The sequence below is a fragment of the Corticium candelabrum genome, chromosome 3 (assembly GCF_963422355.1).
Source record: "Corticium candelabrum chromosome 3, ooCorCand1.1, whole genome shotgun sequence".
Lineage (NCBI taxonomy): Eukaryota > Metazoa > Porifera > Homoscleromorpha > Homosclerophorida > Plakinidae > Corticium > Corticium candelabrum.
In genome coordinates this window covers 1,756,203-1,773,795 of record NC_085087.1, presented here as the reverse complement: position 1 = coordinate 1,773,795, position 17,593 = coordinate 1,756,203, and the positions used below count along the sequence as shown (strand labels likewise).

Below are 17,593 nucleotides of genomic sequence, written 5' to 3'. Positions count from 1 at the left end.
GTCGACGTTCCACATCACTCACTCGCGACAGTTGAGTGAAGAACACACACGTGTCAAACTCAAAATAGATTGCTCAATTTAATTAACCTAAAATACGTCATGAAACGTGACAAGGTGAGGCCCTCGGCTATAAAATTGTATTAGAAATACCGGTACACTACATGATTCGTACTTCAATGCATCAAGATCGAGCACGACTCAAACTTAAAGTTCTAAGAATAGTTTTTGAGCAGTTGCCTATACATTCATTGTTGTCTAACCACAAAGTTAATCAGAAATCTCACCATATTTATTATAGTTAGTCTAGGCACATTTCGTGGTACAATGATTACATACTTATCTATTTCGGTCTATCGATGAGACGGAGATTGATCTGACAGTGATGTGAACATCCGTTGTTCGTAGATCTGTAAATGCTGTGTAACGTACAGCGGTCACGCACTGACTTATTTTAGTATCTTCAAGAGGTGGAGCTCAATCTGACTGTGATGTGAAGTTCCGATGTACGTTCGCTTGTAAAGCTGTGTAAGCGTTTAGCCCACTAGGCACCTACCTATTTAGGTATGCTAATGAAGTGGAGCTCGCTCTGTTTGTGATGTGAAGTTCCGTTGTTCGTTAGCCGGTATGGATGTCTAGGCGTTTAGCCACCATACAACGATTAAGCACTTGCCTAGTTTAGTAACCGATGAGGTGGAGCTCGAGCTGACAATGATGTCGAGTTCCGTTGTACGGTGACCTCTAATTAAAAGAGGAGACGGCTAGCACTACCTATATAGTACGTAAGCGCTGCTACTTGCTCAGACACTTTCATCTGTTTCTTTACGATGACGATGGAACGACCCAAACTTGTCGTGCTCTTAACATTGATGGTGACCGCTACTGCAGTGTCAAGTGTAAACGACACAGTCATTGAAGTAAATTTTTTTATATCGTAAAAATTAATCCTGCAGTCATTCGTAATAGCTGTCTCGTGTAGAACGGTTGTTAGCTGATTATTTCTTTTGTCGTATTTTAGAGAAGCAAGGGCTGCAAAGACTGCTGCTCGAGTAGTTACGCATTACAGATCAATGACAGACTATGATTTGCATAAATGTTTGTACGTCTCTACAGTAACAATAGAAGACATCCACGTTGCTCCTGGTGCGCCTGGTGGTCCCGGAGAGCAAGGAAAGAAAGGAGACAGAGGTACGAATAAGTACATAATTAGATGGAATAAAGAGTTCTCAAATAACATGTTTAGAGAGCCATTGTTTTAGGCTAAAGCCAGCGAGCAACTAAGTTGCACGTCGTTCTCTAGCTTAATTAATGTATATGTCTTGCCATGAACCCTGAGTGGGAACTGCAATAACAATAGCATTCATTCATATGTTACACCCTTTCAGACGGCGGCATGGCAGTTCAATTGTTTCTCCGTAGACGAGTTAACTACTACAACTGGTAGTCTAGCAACCTACGCTACAACAAGACGTGCTGAGATATGAAAGATGCATGAATGTAATCGAAGTAGATTCTTGGTTTAATAGTCGATTAATACAGTGGCGTCGTTAGCTGGACCTCCAATATTGGGAGACCAGCTGCTGGGGTTGCATTTAGCAGACCTTGTCTATTTTCAAAAAGATCTATATTGCATATAGGTAGTGGGAGGCCATGGCATTCCCAGACGCCTACTTCAATGGCTCGTGCAAGTACCGTACTATTAACGGCCTCGCAAAAACGCCTCGAGTACAACTCACAGATCTAGAGTTGTTGTAAGAGGTTCCGATTCTGCACATACTAGAACGCCAACTAACAGCTCGTACCACTTTCAAAGTTTGCAAATAGAATTCTTGAAATCATATTATAGGTGACAAAGGCGAGAGCGGATTGACTGGAGAGAAAGGGTCGCCAGGAATCTCTAATATAAATTTGTGCTCTAGTGCCATAAGAGGTGAACACACTGCAGTTGATGACATGTTCTATTAAAACAAAAACATTTTTTGTTTGAATAACGTGTATGCTTTGAGCAGGGTTACTACGATATGACCAAGAAGTCAAGGAGGCAGAGTACTGTGACGGTACTCAATGGTTGAATCTATTACCAGGAAGTTCAGCTATGTTCCCTGCATTATCATGTAAAGAAATAGCATCATCCAAAAGTGGACAGTACTGGATTAAACCATCCTTTAATGATCCTCCATTTAAGGTTGATAAAAATTCATTAAACTGCCAAATTACGGTTATGCTGACACTAGTCTACAACAGGTATTCTGTGATGCGAGTGAAGGTTGGACTTTGATCATGAAGATAGACGGAAAGAAGCAAACATTTACTTATGCCAGCGACTTGTGGTCGAACAAGAAAACATTTCAATCAAACAATTTGGATTTAGATAACAAAGAAACAAAACTGGCTTCGTATTGGACACTGCCATTTACTGAACTCCGTTTGGGAATGAAAGTAGATGGAACGATCAGATGGATCACCTTCAGCTATAGTGCATCATCTCTCTACAGTCTTATTGCTGATGGACAGTACAGAAGCACACGTATTGGTAAGAGTAAGTGGAGAAGTTTACTGCCAACATCATCTCTGCAAAGAAATTGCAACAAGGTAAGCATTAACTTACTATCACTCAAGCACTTCGTAATTATTACAGAGAAATGCAAGCATATCACACCATTTTGTGCCTGACGTATCACTTGGTTCTCTAGGAAGGATTCAACCCAAAGCCAGACCGCCCTGGCTCAAGCGGGGGCATCTTAACTGCACGAGCACGTCTGGGAATTATTGCTAACGAACAAAATAACTGTGCCACTCCAGACTCTTTTCTTGGTTTCGGAACGCGGTACCCACAAGCAACGGACAAAAACAGTGCTGGAAACCAAGCGTGCTGTACTGCAGAGGACGGTCCTGTAAACCTCAAAGTCATCGGCTACATCATGGCACGTTAGGACACACTTTGTGACCGTACAAATGTCAGTTGCCGCTTTGTAGCAACTGCTAGCGACAAAACGTACATTTTCAAATTTAGTACGTTTGCTCTAGATGGCTTAGACTTGCATGCGCTCTGCTAACGCATTTAGCAACAAAAATTAAAACACAAAATATGAGAGCTCCTAGTGTCAAATCAACGTAATCATGAAACCAAACAATTTGAATATAAGCTCTAGAGAAACCCAAAAAACTGTCGTCCCAATACGTCAGATGAGCCTCGATCGCAGCTGTTCTAAGTCAACTTTGCTTCTAGAGCGGTAGAAGGCAGTTCCTTATACTTAGAATTAGACTAAGTTTCTCTAAATTTTTTGTTTCGTACGATAGGCCTGCATGCCGTCCACCGGGCTAATCGTACCGCCTAGCATCTGATTACACCGACCCACCTGCTGCTGTTTCGCCCAACCCGGTGCTGTGGGAATTACAGCATTGCTTTGGATAGAGGCTGGGTCCAGACTTGCACGTCGATCGATCCCGACAGTGTTGTTTCTCGAGATACGGTACTCCAGACTAGCAGGGCCCGTAATTCACACTTCGTCTCCCTGAGGACATTCTCTAGCGTACAAGTGTACGTGCCGCAGTACGGGGTAATTTACGCCCTCGTCGCACGAATCTAGACGGTGACCCAACATTAGATCACTAGGAATACACTTACCGCATTTCGCAGTTGTCTTTCTAGTCTATTCTGAAATATTGCACCCAAAGCTCATGTAATTTCATATCCAAGTATATATAATGCAATAATTAACTACAGTTAAAATCAGTACAGCATGGAACTCGATCTATTGACTGTCTGTATTTAGCAGACGGTCCTTTACAGAGTCTAGTAGGCTATATGCTCACGTCGGTGATTTGTAGAGCAGTATTTTCCAATCTTCAAGTTCCATTTGAACAAGGTGCCTAGGTCGGTGAGTCACGTACGAGCCGAAGCTGCGGCCGATAATACAATGCCACGAAGGAAAGTACTGAATGTCGAAGAACTTTTTCATGTGACGGGCGATCTCGCCTTCCGAGCTGTACTGAGAGAACGCCTCGACTGCAGCCCTCACAGCGATCTCGAGCATCTCTCCTGACATCTCTCCACGCGTAATCTGTAGTTTTTTCTGCAAGGGTATCTGCAATTCGTCCATTACTTCCAAACGTTGTCAGCAGAGCGGTGAGAGCTGTTGCTGGGTGATGAGCAACAAGTGCGCGGTGCCAAAGTAGTCGACCAATTAGCTTGTCCTTCCACTGGGTGTCAACACTACAGAACTCACACCTCGCCTCAATGCGGCAGGCCGACAGTTGCAATACACTGTACTAAAAGTAGTACATGTATTTGATTTTGCACAGATAATTGTGTAATTATGTACCAATTTAGTTGATTTTCGTTTTTGATTGGATGTGCTGTTGCAATACATGTAGTATAGATATAAATATGCCATGTGCGTGTGATTCCCACCAGCTGTGATCCTTCATGCTTCATACTACATACTACCAGTGGAAATTCGATCACAACAGCTGCGTTACTGAATTAGATACTGTACCACACTTTAGCACAATTCTGAAGGTACAGTGTACTGGCAATTGATGATGCACACAGAACAAGTATGCTCAATCTTCTAGGAAACACTTCAAAAGATATCAAGAAGACTAATTAGCTAAGAGTCAGTTTTAATTAAGCAAGTGCAGATCGTTTACTAATTCTAGATCACTGATGTAATGAAGAAGCACTCTTAGTGCTAAACCCTGGGCTGCTAGCTTACTAACGTAGTAGGTAGGTGTACAAAATGAATGGGTCATGAGATACATGTAGTCTGCAGCCATGTTGCGACATATAACACTAGAGTAATATCAGGGGTGCCCATCTGGTGCTATGGCGCTGCATGTAGCGCCAAGCCAATTTGCAGCGCCAGAGCAGCGCCAAGAGTAATGTTTTGGCACGCCCATTACGGAATATATCATGAGCAGTGTAAGTATGGCATCAGTATCAATATGTCAAAGTGAAGAACGATTGACTCCTACTGGCTAAGAAAAAGTAGGTCTGGTGATTCTGCATGGTCCTGAGATGAAGACAGCGTTTGTCGTACTTTACTTTATCAGTCATACTGTACATACACTTTACTATGCGTAGGAGTGCCCCACTGAGTCAAAGTATGTGCAGTGTCAGGTACGCTTTTTGGCAGCTCCAACAATTTCACGTTAATTTGTCCTGCTATTTTAAGTTTACAAACAACAAACATGCAAACAAATTTGTATTCCTTCAATCCAATAATACTGATATTGATGATGGACTGAGTTGTCGTTTTCGACAAATCTCATTTGTGGCTTTGACTGTGACTAGACAGCCCAATACGAGATCCGCCTATGCTACCATAGATGTTATAATAGATGTTATAAATGTACTGGGTGCTTTGATGACTGCCTGCTTTTCTGGTTTGTCATTTGAATATTAGGGTAGCACAGCAATATTGCTCAAATTGGTATTAACAGCAAGAGAACTTAATGATTCTTCGCTTAAACAACAACCTTAGAGTTTGCGAGTTATAACATCCATACATGTCTTATTCTATTACTGTAGAAAGCAAAATCACCTTTTAGAAAAAGATAGAACTTCAATAAACAAGTGCAACAAAATGATGCCAAGTTAAAAGCAGCTAGACACCAACTAGGTATTAGGTCCCAGTCAAGTCTGACAACACTACAATACACCGAGTAAAATAAACAATGGCAATAACAAATTCATACATCAAAACCCCCTCCTGTGATATATTTCACACACATATTAGACGTGCTTTAAAAACTTACCATATAAAGCTAGATCATATATGTCTCAACTATTAGTACCAATAACTCTGAACACAGTTTGTCCAACACAGACATCAATGTACTTCAACGTCACACACTAGATGTTGTTACCAGTAATAGTCATCATCATGGTCGTCGTCTTCATTACCAAACATCCAACTAATGTCAGTCCTCACTTTATGTGGCAACTTTCCCATATGAATGCGTCTCTTCATTGCTCTTTCTTTTGCATATCTCAGATAAGGATAAGGATAACGAATATCCCACCAATCCAGTACTGATACTATAAACTTATGACATCTGTCGGACCTCACTGTAATTGTCACACTTTCCCTGCACTCGCCATCGAAATGCAACGTGACTTCACTATTCTCAGCAACAATTTCATCGCCCTTTTTCTTACTATCAGCATGAACTCTCCTAATCAACATCTTACGCAAAACAAGGTTTTTTATGGGAGGAAATGTTTGATTCTCAAATCCCTCAATCACCAATATTTTCATATTTGCCTCGTAGTTAGCCTTCAGAGCATGAAACATATGCCTCGACTCGCGTCCTTCTACATCTTCAAGTTTTAAATACAAATTTCGCTTGTTTCTACAAATTGTTGACACTTCAGTACGTGCCCACAATCCACAACATCGACGACCAACAAGAAAGTCTCCATTTTCAAGTAACTTAAACGGTATCCTACCGAATAAAGGATACATGCGGTAAAGAGCTCTGATTACTTTAGCTCTCAAGCCTTTTCCTGTTTTGATCCCCCGGTATGTGAGATCTTGTGATAGCAGCCCTTTGCAACACAGAGGAGGCGGTCTGTGCCTTTTGTAGAGGCGAATCCAGAATAGCGGTCGATGAGTCGCTTCGTAAGATCTTCGACAGATAAGACAGAATGTGAGCACATCCTCTGGTGGAACAAATCGACCGATGGCCAGCCACACTTCCAGTGGCAAGTCATTCATACTCGCACTCAGACTGCATTTCTGGAAGTTCTCACAAATTTCAGCAGTTTCGTCTTGAACTCTCAAATCTGAGTGTCCACTGGTGTCTTCTGCGTCCATCGCGAAATGCAGGAAATGGAGACCTTCCCTCGCCCCAGACGCAGTGTGGATTGCAGCCCCGGATGCGCTTCAAGACAAAGCTAGATAATGAGTCTACAGTGCTCGCACAGACATACAAGAACAGCAAGAGTAAAAGTATTCTCCAGTCTTATTCTGATTGATTCGGTTGATAATCTGCAACATTTACAGTATGCATTCAACATGTTTCAGTTTTATGCACGCTGATCTATCCTAACGTAGCACACGTTTGCCTGTAAAACCATGCACGTCCTATCCCAAATTCTCACATTATTAGCTCTAAAGAAACCAAATTAACTAAAACCTCTGACCAGCCACTCCTATGTAGACACAAACTCTCTGAGTGATACGCTATTCAGAGGTTACAATTCAGTCATCGAGTATGATAAATTAATATCAACAAATCATAAATAGTCAAACCACTAATTAGCCATGCATCAATACTCAATACATCCAAAACCATGAAGTACACAAAGCTTCAGTATTTTAGACTTTCTTTAACATTTCGCATTCTTTCTCGGGCACGTTGGAAAGCATCCAAGGCAGCTGAAAATGATGACAAAACAGCAGCAGAAGCTGCAGTTTCAGTTCTACCGCCTTGATCCCGTCTTTGAGAATCTATAACTTTCTGTGATTGCTGGATGACATTTAGACGGACAACAACAGTGCCTGATGTCGTAGCTCGAAAACCATATCTGAAAAGCAAAAAGTGTGACTAACAAGTCATAAATGTTGAACTACAATGTCAGTTACAACAAAGTAAACACCACACAATTCCAGCAATATACAATAAGTGATCCTGTCTAGTAAATACAATCAGCTGATCCCGACATGATTGGTCCTGCCCAAAACATTTTGAGTTTTTGAAGAAGTTCTTTGCTTTCAGAAGAACAGACAGCCAAACAATCTGTGATTTGCTTGTTAGCAAAAACTTTGAATCAGAGTTATGGTTAGGATTAGAATTGAGGTTCAGGCTAATTTCTACTATACCTTGGAATTTTAGTAGCAAAGAACAAATAGTCCCAAAACCCAAGCTCCAAAATGCGACTTTCTATTCACTTCCTGGACGATAATTTATTTTCGTTGTTAGAATAATAGAAAGCTATTAGACAACTGATTGTAGTTTTGTCTCTACTTTCATGTTGTCCAAAGTCAGACTTTGCATTTGAGCCATTACAAGTACGTCAAGAATATTTTCTTTTGTTACCATGGCAACCAAACTGGCTGGCAGCTTTCTGTTTCTAGACCTTCGTACAATTTTTACATTCGGAGACACGTTGATTTTGAAAAAACAACTTGGGTGTTAGAAAATCAAAAACTCTGTTTCCCCTTGGGTAAATAGAGGCACAATTTTGAAATGAGATTTGGAACTTAATTGGCCTCCAGGACAAAATCAGCTGCCCACTCTGCTTTGCAGACCCTCTATCTTTGACAAACACTCAAGTCACAAAACTAAATGCAACCGCAAACGTTTACCTGCATTAACCTAATATATAATAGCAAATTTTATTTGTAATAAATGTTTAATTTCAGTTTTATTAATTTAGTTACATTAGTATTACCACTCAAAGCAACACGTCAAAGTGCCACAAAGCATTTCTGACTAGACAGAATAATGAAATAAAACAAACAAACCCTCACCGGCTCATATGGCTTCCTGTAAATCCAGTTGGTTTGGATACATACGTAATATCATCTAATTCAGGTGATCCACCAATAAAGTATCTTCTCATTTCAGACACCACACCACGTCCAAAAGGTCGCCAAGTTAAAATATTCTCCTGATACACACCAGAACGCTGAGGAAGAACAAGTCGACCATAGCCCTCAGTGCGATGTCGTTCCCAAAAGTCTAACGATATCACCTGCAAGTAGACTTCTGGCATGTGAGGACTTTGACCATCTTCCAACAATTCTGAATTAAAAAGAACCTCAAACTCAAACGGAAATCCAAAATGAGCAACAGTCCTATCGCCAGTCTGACGAGTATATGATATATTACTGATCCCAGTCAATTTCTGGTCGAGACCAGATGGTTTCCAACCATCAGGCAGATGTACAAAATACTCTACATAAAGACCATCATACTCAAAGTCTGCTGCACTAACTATTTCTCCAAATGCACAAAATAGTATTTCATTTTCACTGTGAGGTCGAGCAAAATCTTGACCGACAGCACTTAAAAGTATTTCACTATGTCGACCGTACAACTCTCTAAACATATTTGTTTCTTGTACCTTGATTGATCGACTCATCGGACTAGACACGTGTTTGATTGTAAACTCAAACAGCTCCCCTTCTGTGTTTTCAATGTAATAGCGTTTTCCTTTTTGATTAAAATCTGGCTTCACAGTAATAACACCATGTGAGTCAGCTCTTAAAGTACAAAGCAAGTGCTCATCTTCTAACTGTCCCAGTCGATCTGCAGGACTCAGATCAGTCATCACATGCATAGTTTGTGATGGAGTACTAATGACATGATTGGCTGGCACAGATTCGGCTGATGTCGGTATGGCAACAGGATCGATCCTGGAAGTGATGGCTTGGCCATCATCCCTACGTCCAGTCACTTCAAATGCAGCCCTGGCACCAGTGCGTCTTTGCCTCACATTGAGAACGTTCTGTACCAAATATGAGGTCACTTGCTGTGACGACGTTGTTTCCGTGGCAACACACTCTGTTGTGTCGGTGTATTGATCATGATCGACATACGTGAATATCCTACTGTTTCTTCTACCTCCCGATGCCTTGACAGCCACCACATCATCGTTATACTTCAGTTCTAATGGAGTAAGACAGTTGTTTCTGTCGGCGTAGAAATCCTCTTCTCTTTCCGAGAACAGCTTCTCCTGCCAAGCGAACACACACGTCTCCGTATTGGAATCGTTCTCGTGTCTCATTTCGTTCAGTTCCAGTCCTTCTTGATTCGCTCTTGCGTTTGGAAGTGGGACAGGAGAGAAGACGCTCCCGGCTGCTACTTTCCTCAATGTCACTTCAATTTTAAAGCTTCTGAGAGGATCATTCGACCTGTAGACACCAACTTTGTCTCTACTAGTAGGATCCATAGTGCACTGTTCCCGGTCCTTTTTAACGCGCGCGAGACAGCAGAGAGGGGCGGAAACTCCTGGCAGCCAAGCACGCTAACGGATCTGCCTGGTCTAACGCATTGTGCCAACCTGGAGCCGCCAGAATCAGCCGATACAGTCGCTTTATCACCTGAATTGCCCAACTCTATCTGCAACCTTCAAGAAGTGACACGTTTTGCTATCGGAGCTTTAGTCGCGAGTGAAATCGGCAATCTTTTCTCTGCGGACTGCGACAGGTTGGTGGTTTGTGAGAGTGACGTATACATAGCTACACACTAAAATACGTTGGTCTTACAGAAAATGGGGATATGAAGTTATTCGGGAATTCAGTCAACAAATTGCTCTTCCAGACAGAGGTTGTTGCAGTAAAGAATATTAGTTTTAGGATGTCTTAATTAATAAACTAACGAAACTGAAAGAAACGTTTAAGTATCTCGCTGTATGCAAAGTTCCCAACAAGTATTAATGAAAGTCAACAATAATAGTGTTTGGAATCAAGAAGTAATTGATTTACATTAAGAAATTGAATCAATATTCCCACTTACATCTTAGTCAGAATTATCAGCTACTAGATTGTGGCACTAGTAATAGATAGGGGATACAAGTGTAAGTGGGTCCAATTTTTTTATTATCAAAAGGCAATGGCCATTGTACTGTAGCGAAGTGACAGTATAGTGAGCTCGTGCGCATTGTAGTACCTAGGTATTGAGTTGTGTTCATTACACGGTTTGATCTGAGAGTTTGGGATAAGACATACTGGCGACGAGGATCGCGTATTTCTAGTCACCAGACATTGATACAGCGTATAGCTTCTGACAATAGGAGATGTCGGCAGCCATGTTCGCTGTGAGCCAAATTGGGGAGTTTGATGAAGCTCAGGATGACATTGACGCATATATGGAGCGCATGGAACACTGCATGGAAGCCAACAGAATCGAGGGGCCACCACCAGAGCAGGAGAATGCCAAGGACCAACGTGTGAGTGTGTTACTCATGGTGATAGGTGCCAGACCTTATGGAGTGCTCAGGAATCTGCTCACGCCTAGCCAACCAAGTGACAAGACATATGCAGAGCTGAAAAACATCCTGAAGACTCACTACAAGCCTCAATCACTAGTTATTGCTGAACGCTTTTGTTTCTATAGGCGGGGTTAGTGAGATGGGAAACCATCGTGGCATATATAGTAGCCTTGAAGCAATTAGCACGATGCTGCAATTTTGGAGGACACCCTACGGGATTTTTTAGTGTGTGGTCTCCCTAATGACACAACGCAAAGGCGCTTATTGTCAGAGAAGAATCTCACTCTCCAAAAGGCCTGTGACACTGCTTAAGCAATGGAACTTGCAGCGAAAGACGGCGGAATTCTTGGGCCAGACACCAACAGTGGAGCTCACAGTGAACCGCGTGTCATCAACAGAAAGGGGACGAGTCCGTGGCCACTTCAGCAATTCATCCCACGCGACTACAAGTGAGAAATTTGAGAAAAGTGTTATTGTTGTGGTGGTAAGCATGATGCTCAAGCATGCTTGCACAAAAAGACTCAATGCCATGGTTGCTCAAAGATAGGACACCTCCAACACGTGTAAAAGCAAACAATCTATGGAGACAAAGTATGCAGAATCCGGAGAAATAGACACTCGGGGAGAAAGAGACAGCAGTAATGACTAGCATGTACTACATTAAGAAGCAAAATGCCAAGAAGCGACAGCATACAACAGAAACAGGACCGGCAGGGAGAATTGCCCAGATTTCCTTATGTGCTCCCAAGTATACAGTGGAACTAAAGTTAGGAGGACGGCCTGTCTGAATGGAAGTGGACACTGGGGCGGTAGCATCAGTGGCATCAGAAGAAATGTACAAATGTGGATGCAAGGGTATCCTCTGGAGAGAACAGCAGTTCAGCTTTGAGATTACCATGGAGTTCAGTTGGAGGTTAAAGGCGTAGTCTGCGTGCCAGTCTAGTATGAAGGGCAGGAACATCGATTACCACTGATGATTATGAAAAGAAATTGATCTACACTGCTAGACAGGAATTGGCCAGAGGTGCTAAATATGCAATATCCAAGCTGACATGCACTCAGAGTCCCACACCAAAAATGTGGAGAAAGTGCTCAAACAACACAACAAAGGCTGTGGCACCATCAAGGGATTCAAGGCAAACATTTCTTTGAAATCGGAGGCCAGACTCGACTTCAAGAAACACAAGTCAGCACCTTTTGCTATGAGAGAAAGGATCTCAGCTGAACTGGATTGATTAGTGATTAGTGGGGTATTTAGAAAGGTGGAACGATTAGCCTGGGCCACACCAACGGTGAATCTCCTCAACAAGGACCAAGGAATACGAATTTGCGGTAACTATAAGGTGACATGGCTGGACCAATACCCTCTATCCACAGCAGAGGACATTTTTGCCACTATGGCAGGAGGAATAATTCATGAAACTGGACTTAGCATGGGCATGCAATCAACTGGAACTCGATGACTCTTCCAAGGAATACCTCACAATTAACACACACCAGGGCCCGTACTAACCGGAACATCTTAGTTTTGGAGTGCGTTCCACTCCCGCCATCTGTCAACTTGTGATGGACCAGATCTTGGATGGTCTTGATGGAGTGCAGTGTTATTTGGATGGTATTATTTTGACAGCACCAAGCAAAACAGAACATTTGCAGTTACTAGAAGAAGTTTTAGGACAGCTGGAGAAAAGCGGAGTGAGGCTGAAGAGGGAGAAGTGAGCATTTCTTCAAAACGAAGTTGTGTATTTGGGTTATGCTGTGAATGAATGAGGTATACAACCCACCAAAGTGAAAATTGAGGCGCTACGAAACACCCCAAGACCCATGTATGTGAATTAGCTTAGCAGCTATTTAGGCCTTCTGAGATATTATGCACAGTTTATGCCGGACATGTCATTCAACCGTTGCACGAGCTCAAACGAACAAAGGCCAAGTGAGAATGGACTCCGGCATGTGAGAAAGCTTTCAACGGGCAAACAAATGATCTTGGGAGCACAAGTACTATGTCATTATGACGCAAATAAACCATTAAAATTAGCTTGTGATGTCTCTGCTTATGGCGTGGGTGCAGTACTCTCTCACCTGTTGGAAAACGGAGATTAAATACACTATCGTAGTGTATTTACGTAGAGACCTTCACGTAAATTTCTATAGAAATTCCTCAAGACAACACCCACTGGGTTGGGGAGGTGCATGTACACCAGGTGCACCATCCCTTGGATCTGCGCCTGAGTAGGCTGACGTTTTGACTTGTGACTTATTCTCTCTCATGCTGAATATTTTATTACCATAGTTTGGAATTTGTGTTTGAATGAAGCTTTGATATATTTCAAGTATGTCACATTGCTGTTACAGAAGTAATAGTAATAATGTAAACAATAGGTTGTTGAGTAGCAAGGTCATGTTGTTATTTCATTATACTAACTAGTAACTGCATGGTTTCTGATTTAGCAAGAGGATCATTTCTCGTCATGGCAAGTGGTCAGCTAGGTTATGAGATAGATGGAATTATAACTACAATACAAAAGGATGAAGAACTTGAAAAGAAGTTTGAGCCACTGATTCAGGCATGTCTGCTTTCTTTACTGCTGCTAGTGTTGTTAAGACTTACATATGGCTTGATGTAGGAAGTACTTTCATTGGGAATTTCTAATGGCAAGAATCTGCAGCTAACACTGAACAATGTTGTCTTTGATGTATCCATGTTGGTATATTATAGGTCGTTATGATGCACGGTTTCGTGTACTGATCTTTAAGTTATCTACATTATTGGGATTAGAGGAAGAAGCAGTTACTGCTGTTGAAACTATTGTGATGGAGAACTTTGAAGAGCAACAAGAAGAAGAGACAAGGTTACATTAAATTAGTTACTGCTGCTACATATAGAGATCTATTACGTAATTTGAAGGTTTCTTGGATTATGTGAAGTGAGCAACGTGAATCAAGACTGAAAAGGGAGAAACTTCAGAAACGGAAAAGAAATATACTTACTGGTGCTGCAGTGATTGGAGGTGGAGCTCTTCTTGGTAAGGTGGATATACCTTTTTCTCTTGTTAGATAGTTATTTAGTCAGATGACATTTATGTTTGTGAATAGCTTTGACTGGAGGATTGGCAGCTCCGCTTGTTGCAGCTGGAGTAGGAGCTGTTGTTGGAGGTACTGCAGCTGCTGCACTTGGATCTGTTGTTGGACTTGCAGCCATTACATCATTATTTGGTGCAACAGGTGCTGGACTTGCAGGTGACTTTGTTGTGTGTAGTTGCATGCAAGTACGTGATATATTGAGTTATTATGTATACTAATGTGCATTATTAGGATACAAGATGAGAAGGCGTGTTGGTGGAGTTCGGGAGTTCACGTTCAGGCCATTATCAGAAAATAGGCACTTGCATATTACTATAGCAGTGACGGGATGGATAGCTAAGGAAGACAAAGGTTGTTGCTCTGTATTGATGAAGCCTATTATGTGGTTACTGATATTTGTTGTATTGCAGAGAGCTTTTTGTCTCCATGGAGAGCACTGAATCATTCACCAGAGCAGTACACTCTCCAATGGGAGTCAGAGTAAGATGGCATGGCTTGTCTATACAAGTTAATAATGTTGTTACCAGCACCACTCCGTTGATCAAATATTTATGCAGTCACTTGAAAAACCTTGGGTCTGTTTTGTCTGACTTTGTAACAAGCACTGTGACTGGCACCGTTACATCAGAAGTGCTAAAGCATTCTGTTTTATCATGTTGGCAATTTCTCAACATTGTGCATGTCTACTCAAGCGTTGCTATAATATGTTACTGTTTTTAGCTCTCATGGCTGCAATTGCTTGGCCTGCTGCTCTACTGAAGGTTGCTGATGTTATTGACAATCCTTGGAATGTATGTGCTAATCGTGCAAAACAATGTGGCCACTTGCTGGCTGATATTCTTTTGTCAAGAAGACAAGTATGCCAGCATGTAGATATCGCTTCTAAATTTTGGGTGAAATAGTGAAGTTTTTGTATGACAGGGCCATCGTCCTGTTACCTTGATTGGGTTCAGCTTAGGTGCAAGAGTTATCTTTTATTGTTTGACTGAGATGGCAAGAAGGCCTGGTAAGTCTGTTTGTATAATTATCTGTAATTGAAGCTGTGTTTACACCCTTGCTTCCTCAGCTATGAGCCTTCTGAAATCCTCACGATAGAAATATTGTATAGACAATGAATTTAGACGCCTGTTTTCCTTCTGAGTGCACTACTTGTAATCTACCTAGAATTGTACAAAGCAACTGTTTCACGTTAACACAAAGTCTCTAAAAAACACCACCACCACCAAAATAATATGTAATCGTCAAATTAATGAGTGTTATTACATATGAGATACAAGGGTTACTCCTAGTTGAACATTTTGCAGATCTGATTGGCAGTTTTTTCGTTGTCTCTAGTTGCCATGTACGATCAATTGCAAATGCTGCGCGGTGATTGGACCAAACTAATGGCATGGCACCTGTCTGAGCATGACAGACATAGTCAGCCAGCCAGTCAGATAGCCCACAGACCGGAAGTTAGTTGATTCCTAGTAGAAGTTTTGGGTGTGCTACTCTCTCTAAGTAACGTGACTTTACAAAGTCTTGTTTTCTTCTGAAGCTGTGTGTACACCTACACTTCCACAGCTATGAGCTAAATAAATTACCAATTTATACGCTCTAGTTCCTTTTAAGTACACTAGTAAAATTTATTTAAATCGTACAAAGCAACTAAAATCTATTTAGAATCATACAAAGCGACTGTCTTTTCACATGTCCACAAAATTTGTACATAATCTGTAGTTATCAAAGTGTAGTAAAGGGAGTTATCAATATATGCATGTTTAGTTGCTGGATAAATGTAGTAAGCCACGAAAGCGATTGATTTTTACACTTACAGTTACAACAGGTAAGTTCTGTTGTTTAGTTCCAACGAGAGCTGGTAATTGACAACAACCCGTTCTGGTAAAAACACTTTTTCATGAACATTTCTTGGATCTGATTGGTAGTTTGTCCCCATTGTCTGTGGTTCTTGCGTATGACGAATTGGAATTGCTACTCAAAGATGGGACCGCATTGAGGACGTGGCACATTCCTGAGCACGACAGACATAGTCACCATCCACTCATCTATGCAGATGTCTTGCAGACTTGAAGTCAATCAAGCCATATATATGTTTTGTGTATGGTACTCGCTAAGTGACGTCACTTTTACAAAATCTCGTTTCTTATGGCTCAAAGCTGAAATTGATTAAACTATATATCAGGAAAGTTGTGGTGAATTTGTGTTTACAGCCTGAAGTTGACGGCCGCCATAGTTTAGCTCATGATCAGCTTGTGCCATCTAATAAATGTAGATAACTAAATAACTAACTAAATAAATAAATAATAGTATCATGTCAATATATTGGCTGTTCCCCACTCACCAAGTCATTCTGTCGTCTATGGTAGTTCTATTGTACCCTTGTTGTGTACTCTTCTTTGTTGATAAGAATTATTACTGACAAGGTTTTGACAAATCGATTAGCTAGCAAGATTTCGGTGTTATTTCTTTAATGTGGCTGCTACTTGTCTTTTATACATTTATTTTGGTAAATTATCTTTTATTAATATATATATATATATATTCATTTTCATGGAGGATATATAGTTGTTTACACTGTGACATTCATTTTCAGCTGGAGACACTTATTTCTAATGCATTCAATTACATGTGTGTTTGTTGTTATATTGTGGTTGGAAAAAAATTGTAACACGATACCCAATGTTTATCACAACTTCTAGAGACTACTTACAAACACGAACACTATGAATATGAATAAAGGCAATTGTATAGTATGATCAAACTGCAGCCACTGAATATACTAATATTTTTAATGCAGCCTTATATATTATCATGATTGATATTAATCAATAACAGCTAATCTATAACTTTTCTTCTTTCTCAGACTGTCAAGGAATTGTTCAGGATGCTGTGCTACTGGGTGCACCGGTGAGTGGAAGTGCGGATGCATGGGCTCCTTTGACAAAAGTCGTCGCTGGTCGTTTGGTCAATGCGTACACGAGGTACTTTAGTTGACATTTAATTTATGCAATTATGTACTCTTAGTGTATCTATAGATCCGATTGGTTGTTGAAGTTTTTGTATCGTACAGCATCAGTTCAAGGCGACATAGCAGGTCTTATGCCTATTGAGCTAGATCATCGAGTTATGTGTAATGTTGATTTGACTGGCAAGGTATAGAATTTAGTCTCTCTTTATGTATTTTCTATTATAGTGGTTTGGATTGAGTGTAGGTTGATGGTCATAAAAGTTATCGAAAGCAACTCACATTTATTTTAAACCTTTGTGGAGTGAAATGTCGAGATGTAGAAACAAGTGAAGTTAACTCAACTGAAACTTTGTGTGTTGGCGATGAGGAGGAAACCATCCAAGATAGACACAGAGAGGAACACAAGGACGATACAGATCTAGAATTCTGTACTTCTGCGCCTGACAGACTAAAATAGTGCGAGTAATTATAGTGATAATGATGATGTTTGATAACGAAATAGAGTTTTTTATTACCACCTCCTGAGATTCCACGCTGTAGTTGAATTGGTGTATGTACTAGTAAAATAATGTGTTTTATGTCTTGCGATCTTGCCATGC

General features: G+C 41.0%; 4 protein-coding genes across 4 annotated transcripts; 2 read left to right on the top strand and 2 right to left on the bottom strand.

The window, feature by feature from the left end:
• Positions 1 to 810: 810 nt before the first annotated feature.
• On the top strand, positions 811 to 3,085 carry LOC134177183 (uncharacterized). Its single transcript, XM_062643938.1, has 7 exons — positions 811 to 914; positions 1,016 to 1,046; positions 1,111 to 1,185; positions 1,844 to 1,927; positions 2,007 to 2,182; positions 2,242 to 2,589; positions 2,691 to 3,085. Exons 1-7 carry the CDS (start codon positions 825 to 827, stop codon positions 2,928 to 2,930), a joined length of 1,044 nt encoding a protein of 347 aa, XP_062499922.1. The 5' UTR covers positions 811 to 824; the 3' UTR covers positions 2,931 to 3,085.
• Positions 3,086 to 5,495: 2,410 nt separating this feature from the next.
• Positions 5,496 to 7,174, bottom strand: LOC134177212 (transmembrane protein 183A-like). The gene has a single exon (XM_062643977.1). The coding sequence runs from the start codon at positions 6,816 to 6,818 to the stop codon at positions 5,865 to 5,867; it is 954 nt and encodes a 317-aa protein (XP_062499961.1). The 5' UTR covers positions 6,819 to 7,174; the 3' UTR covers positions 5,496 to 5,864.
• A 30-nt stretch (positions 7,175 to 7,204) lies between these two features.
• On the bottom strand, positions 7,205 to 9,911 carry LOC134177211 (tectonic-like complex member MKS1). Its single transcript, XM_062643976.1, has 2 exons — positions 8,478 to 9,911; positions 7,205 to 7,531 (listed from the first exon to the last, which is right to left on the bottom strand). Exons 1-2 carry the CDS (start codon positions 9,899 to 9,901, stop codon positions 7,315 to 7,317), a joined length of 1,641 nt encoding a protein of 546 aa, XP_062499960.1. The 5' UTR covers positions 9,902 to 9,911; the 3' UTR covers positions 7,205 to 7,314.
• A 69-nt stretch (positions 9,912 to 9,980) lies between these two features.
• Positions 9,981 to 17,511, top strand: LOC134176832 (transmembrane and coiled-coil domain-containing protein 4-like). The gene is made up of 15 exons (XM_062643498.1): positions 9,981 to 10,158; positions 10,220 to 10,278; positions 13,394 to 13,509; positions 13,570 to 13,597; positions 13,662 to 13,794; positions 13,871 to 13,968; positions 14,039 to 14,182; positions 14,258 to 14,377; positions 14,437 to 14,506; positions 14,584 to 14,681; positions 14,747 to 14,883; positions 14,948 to 15,032; positions 16,890 to 17,007; positions 17,062 to 17,179; positions 17,239 to 17,511. The coding sequence occupies exons 3-15, from the start codon at positions 13,414 to 13,416 to the stop codon at positions 17,449 to 17,451; spliced, it is 1,458 nt and encodes a 485-aa protein (XP_062499482.1). The 5' UTR covers positions 9,981 to 10,158; positions 10,220 to 10,278; positions 13,394 to 13,413; the 3' UTR covers positions 17,452 to 17,511.
• Positions 17,512 to 17,593: the final 82 nt, after the last annotated feature.

Excerpts from the sequence above, each read along its gene's own strand:
- LOC134177212 (XM_062643977.1), bottom strand. The coding sequence starts at position 6,818 with ATGGACGCAGAAGACACCAGTGGACACTCAGATTTGAGAGTTCAAGAC.
- LOC134177211 (XM_062643976.1), bottom strand. The coding sequence starts at position 9,901 with ATGGATCCTACTAGTAGAGACAAAGTTGGTGTCTACAGGTCGAATGAT. Across the intron at positions 7,532-8,477 it reads ACAGGAAGCCATATGAGCCG|ATATGGTTTTCGAGCTACGA; the intron begins GTGAGGGTTTGT and ends TTTGCTTTTCAG.
- LOC134177183 (XM_062643938.1), top strand. The coding sequence starts at position 825 with ATGACGATGGAACGACCCAAACTTGTCGTGCTCTTAACATTGATGGTG. Across the intron at positions 1,186-1,843 it reads AGGAAAGAAAGGAGACAGAG|GTGACAAAGGCGAGAGCGGA; the intron begins GTACGAATAAGT and ends ATCATATTATAG. Across the intron at positions 1,928-2,006 it reads GTGCTCTAGTGCCATAAGAG|GGTTACTACGATATGACCAA; the intron begins GTGAACACACTG and ends TGCTTTGAGCAG.
- LOC134176832 (XM_062643498.1), top strand. The coding sequence starts at position 13,414 with ATGGCAAGTGGTCAGCTAGGTTATGAGATAGATGGAATTATAACTACA. Across the intron at positions 13,598-13,661 it reads TTCATTGGGAATTTCTAATG|GTCGTTATGATGCACGGTTT; the intron begins GCAAGAATCTGC and ends GGTATATTATAG. Across the intron at positions 15,033-16,889 it reads TGAGATGGCAAGAAGGCCTG|ACTGTCAAGGAATTGTTCAG; the intron begins GTAAGTCTGTTT and ends CTTCTTTCTCAG.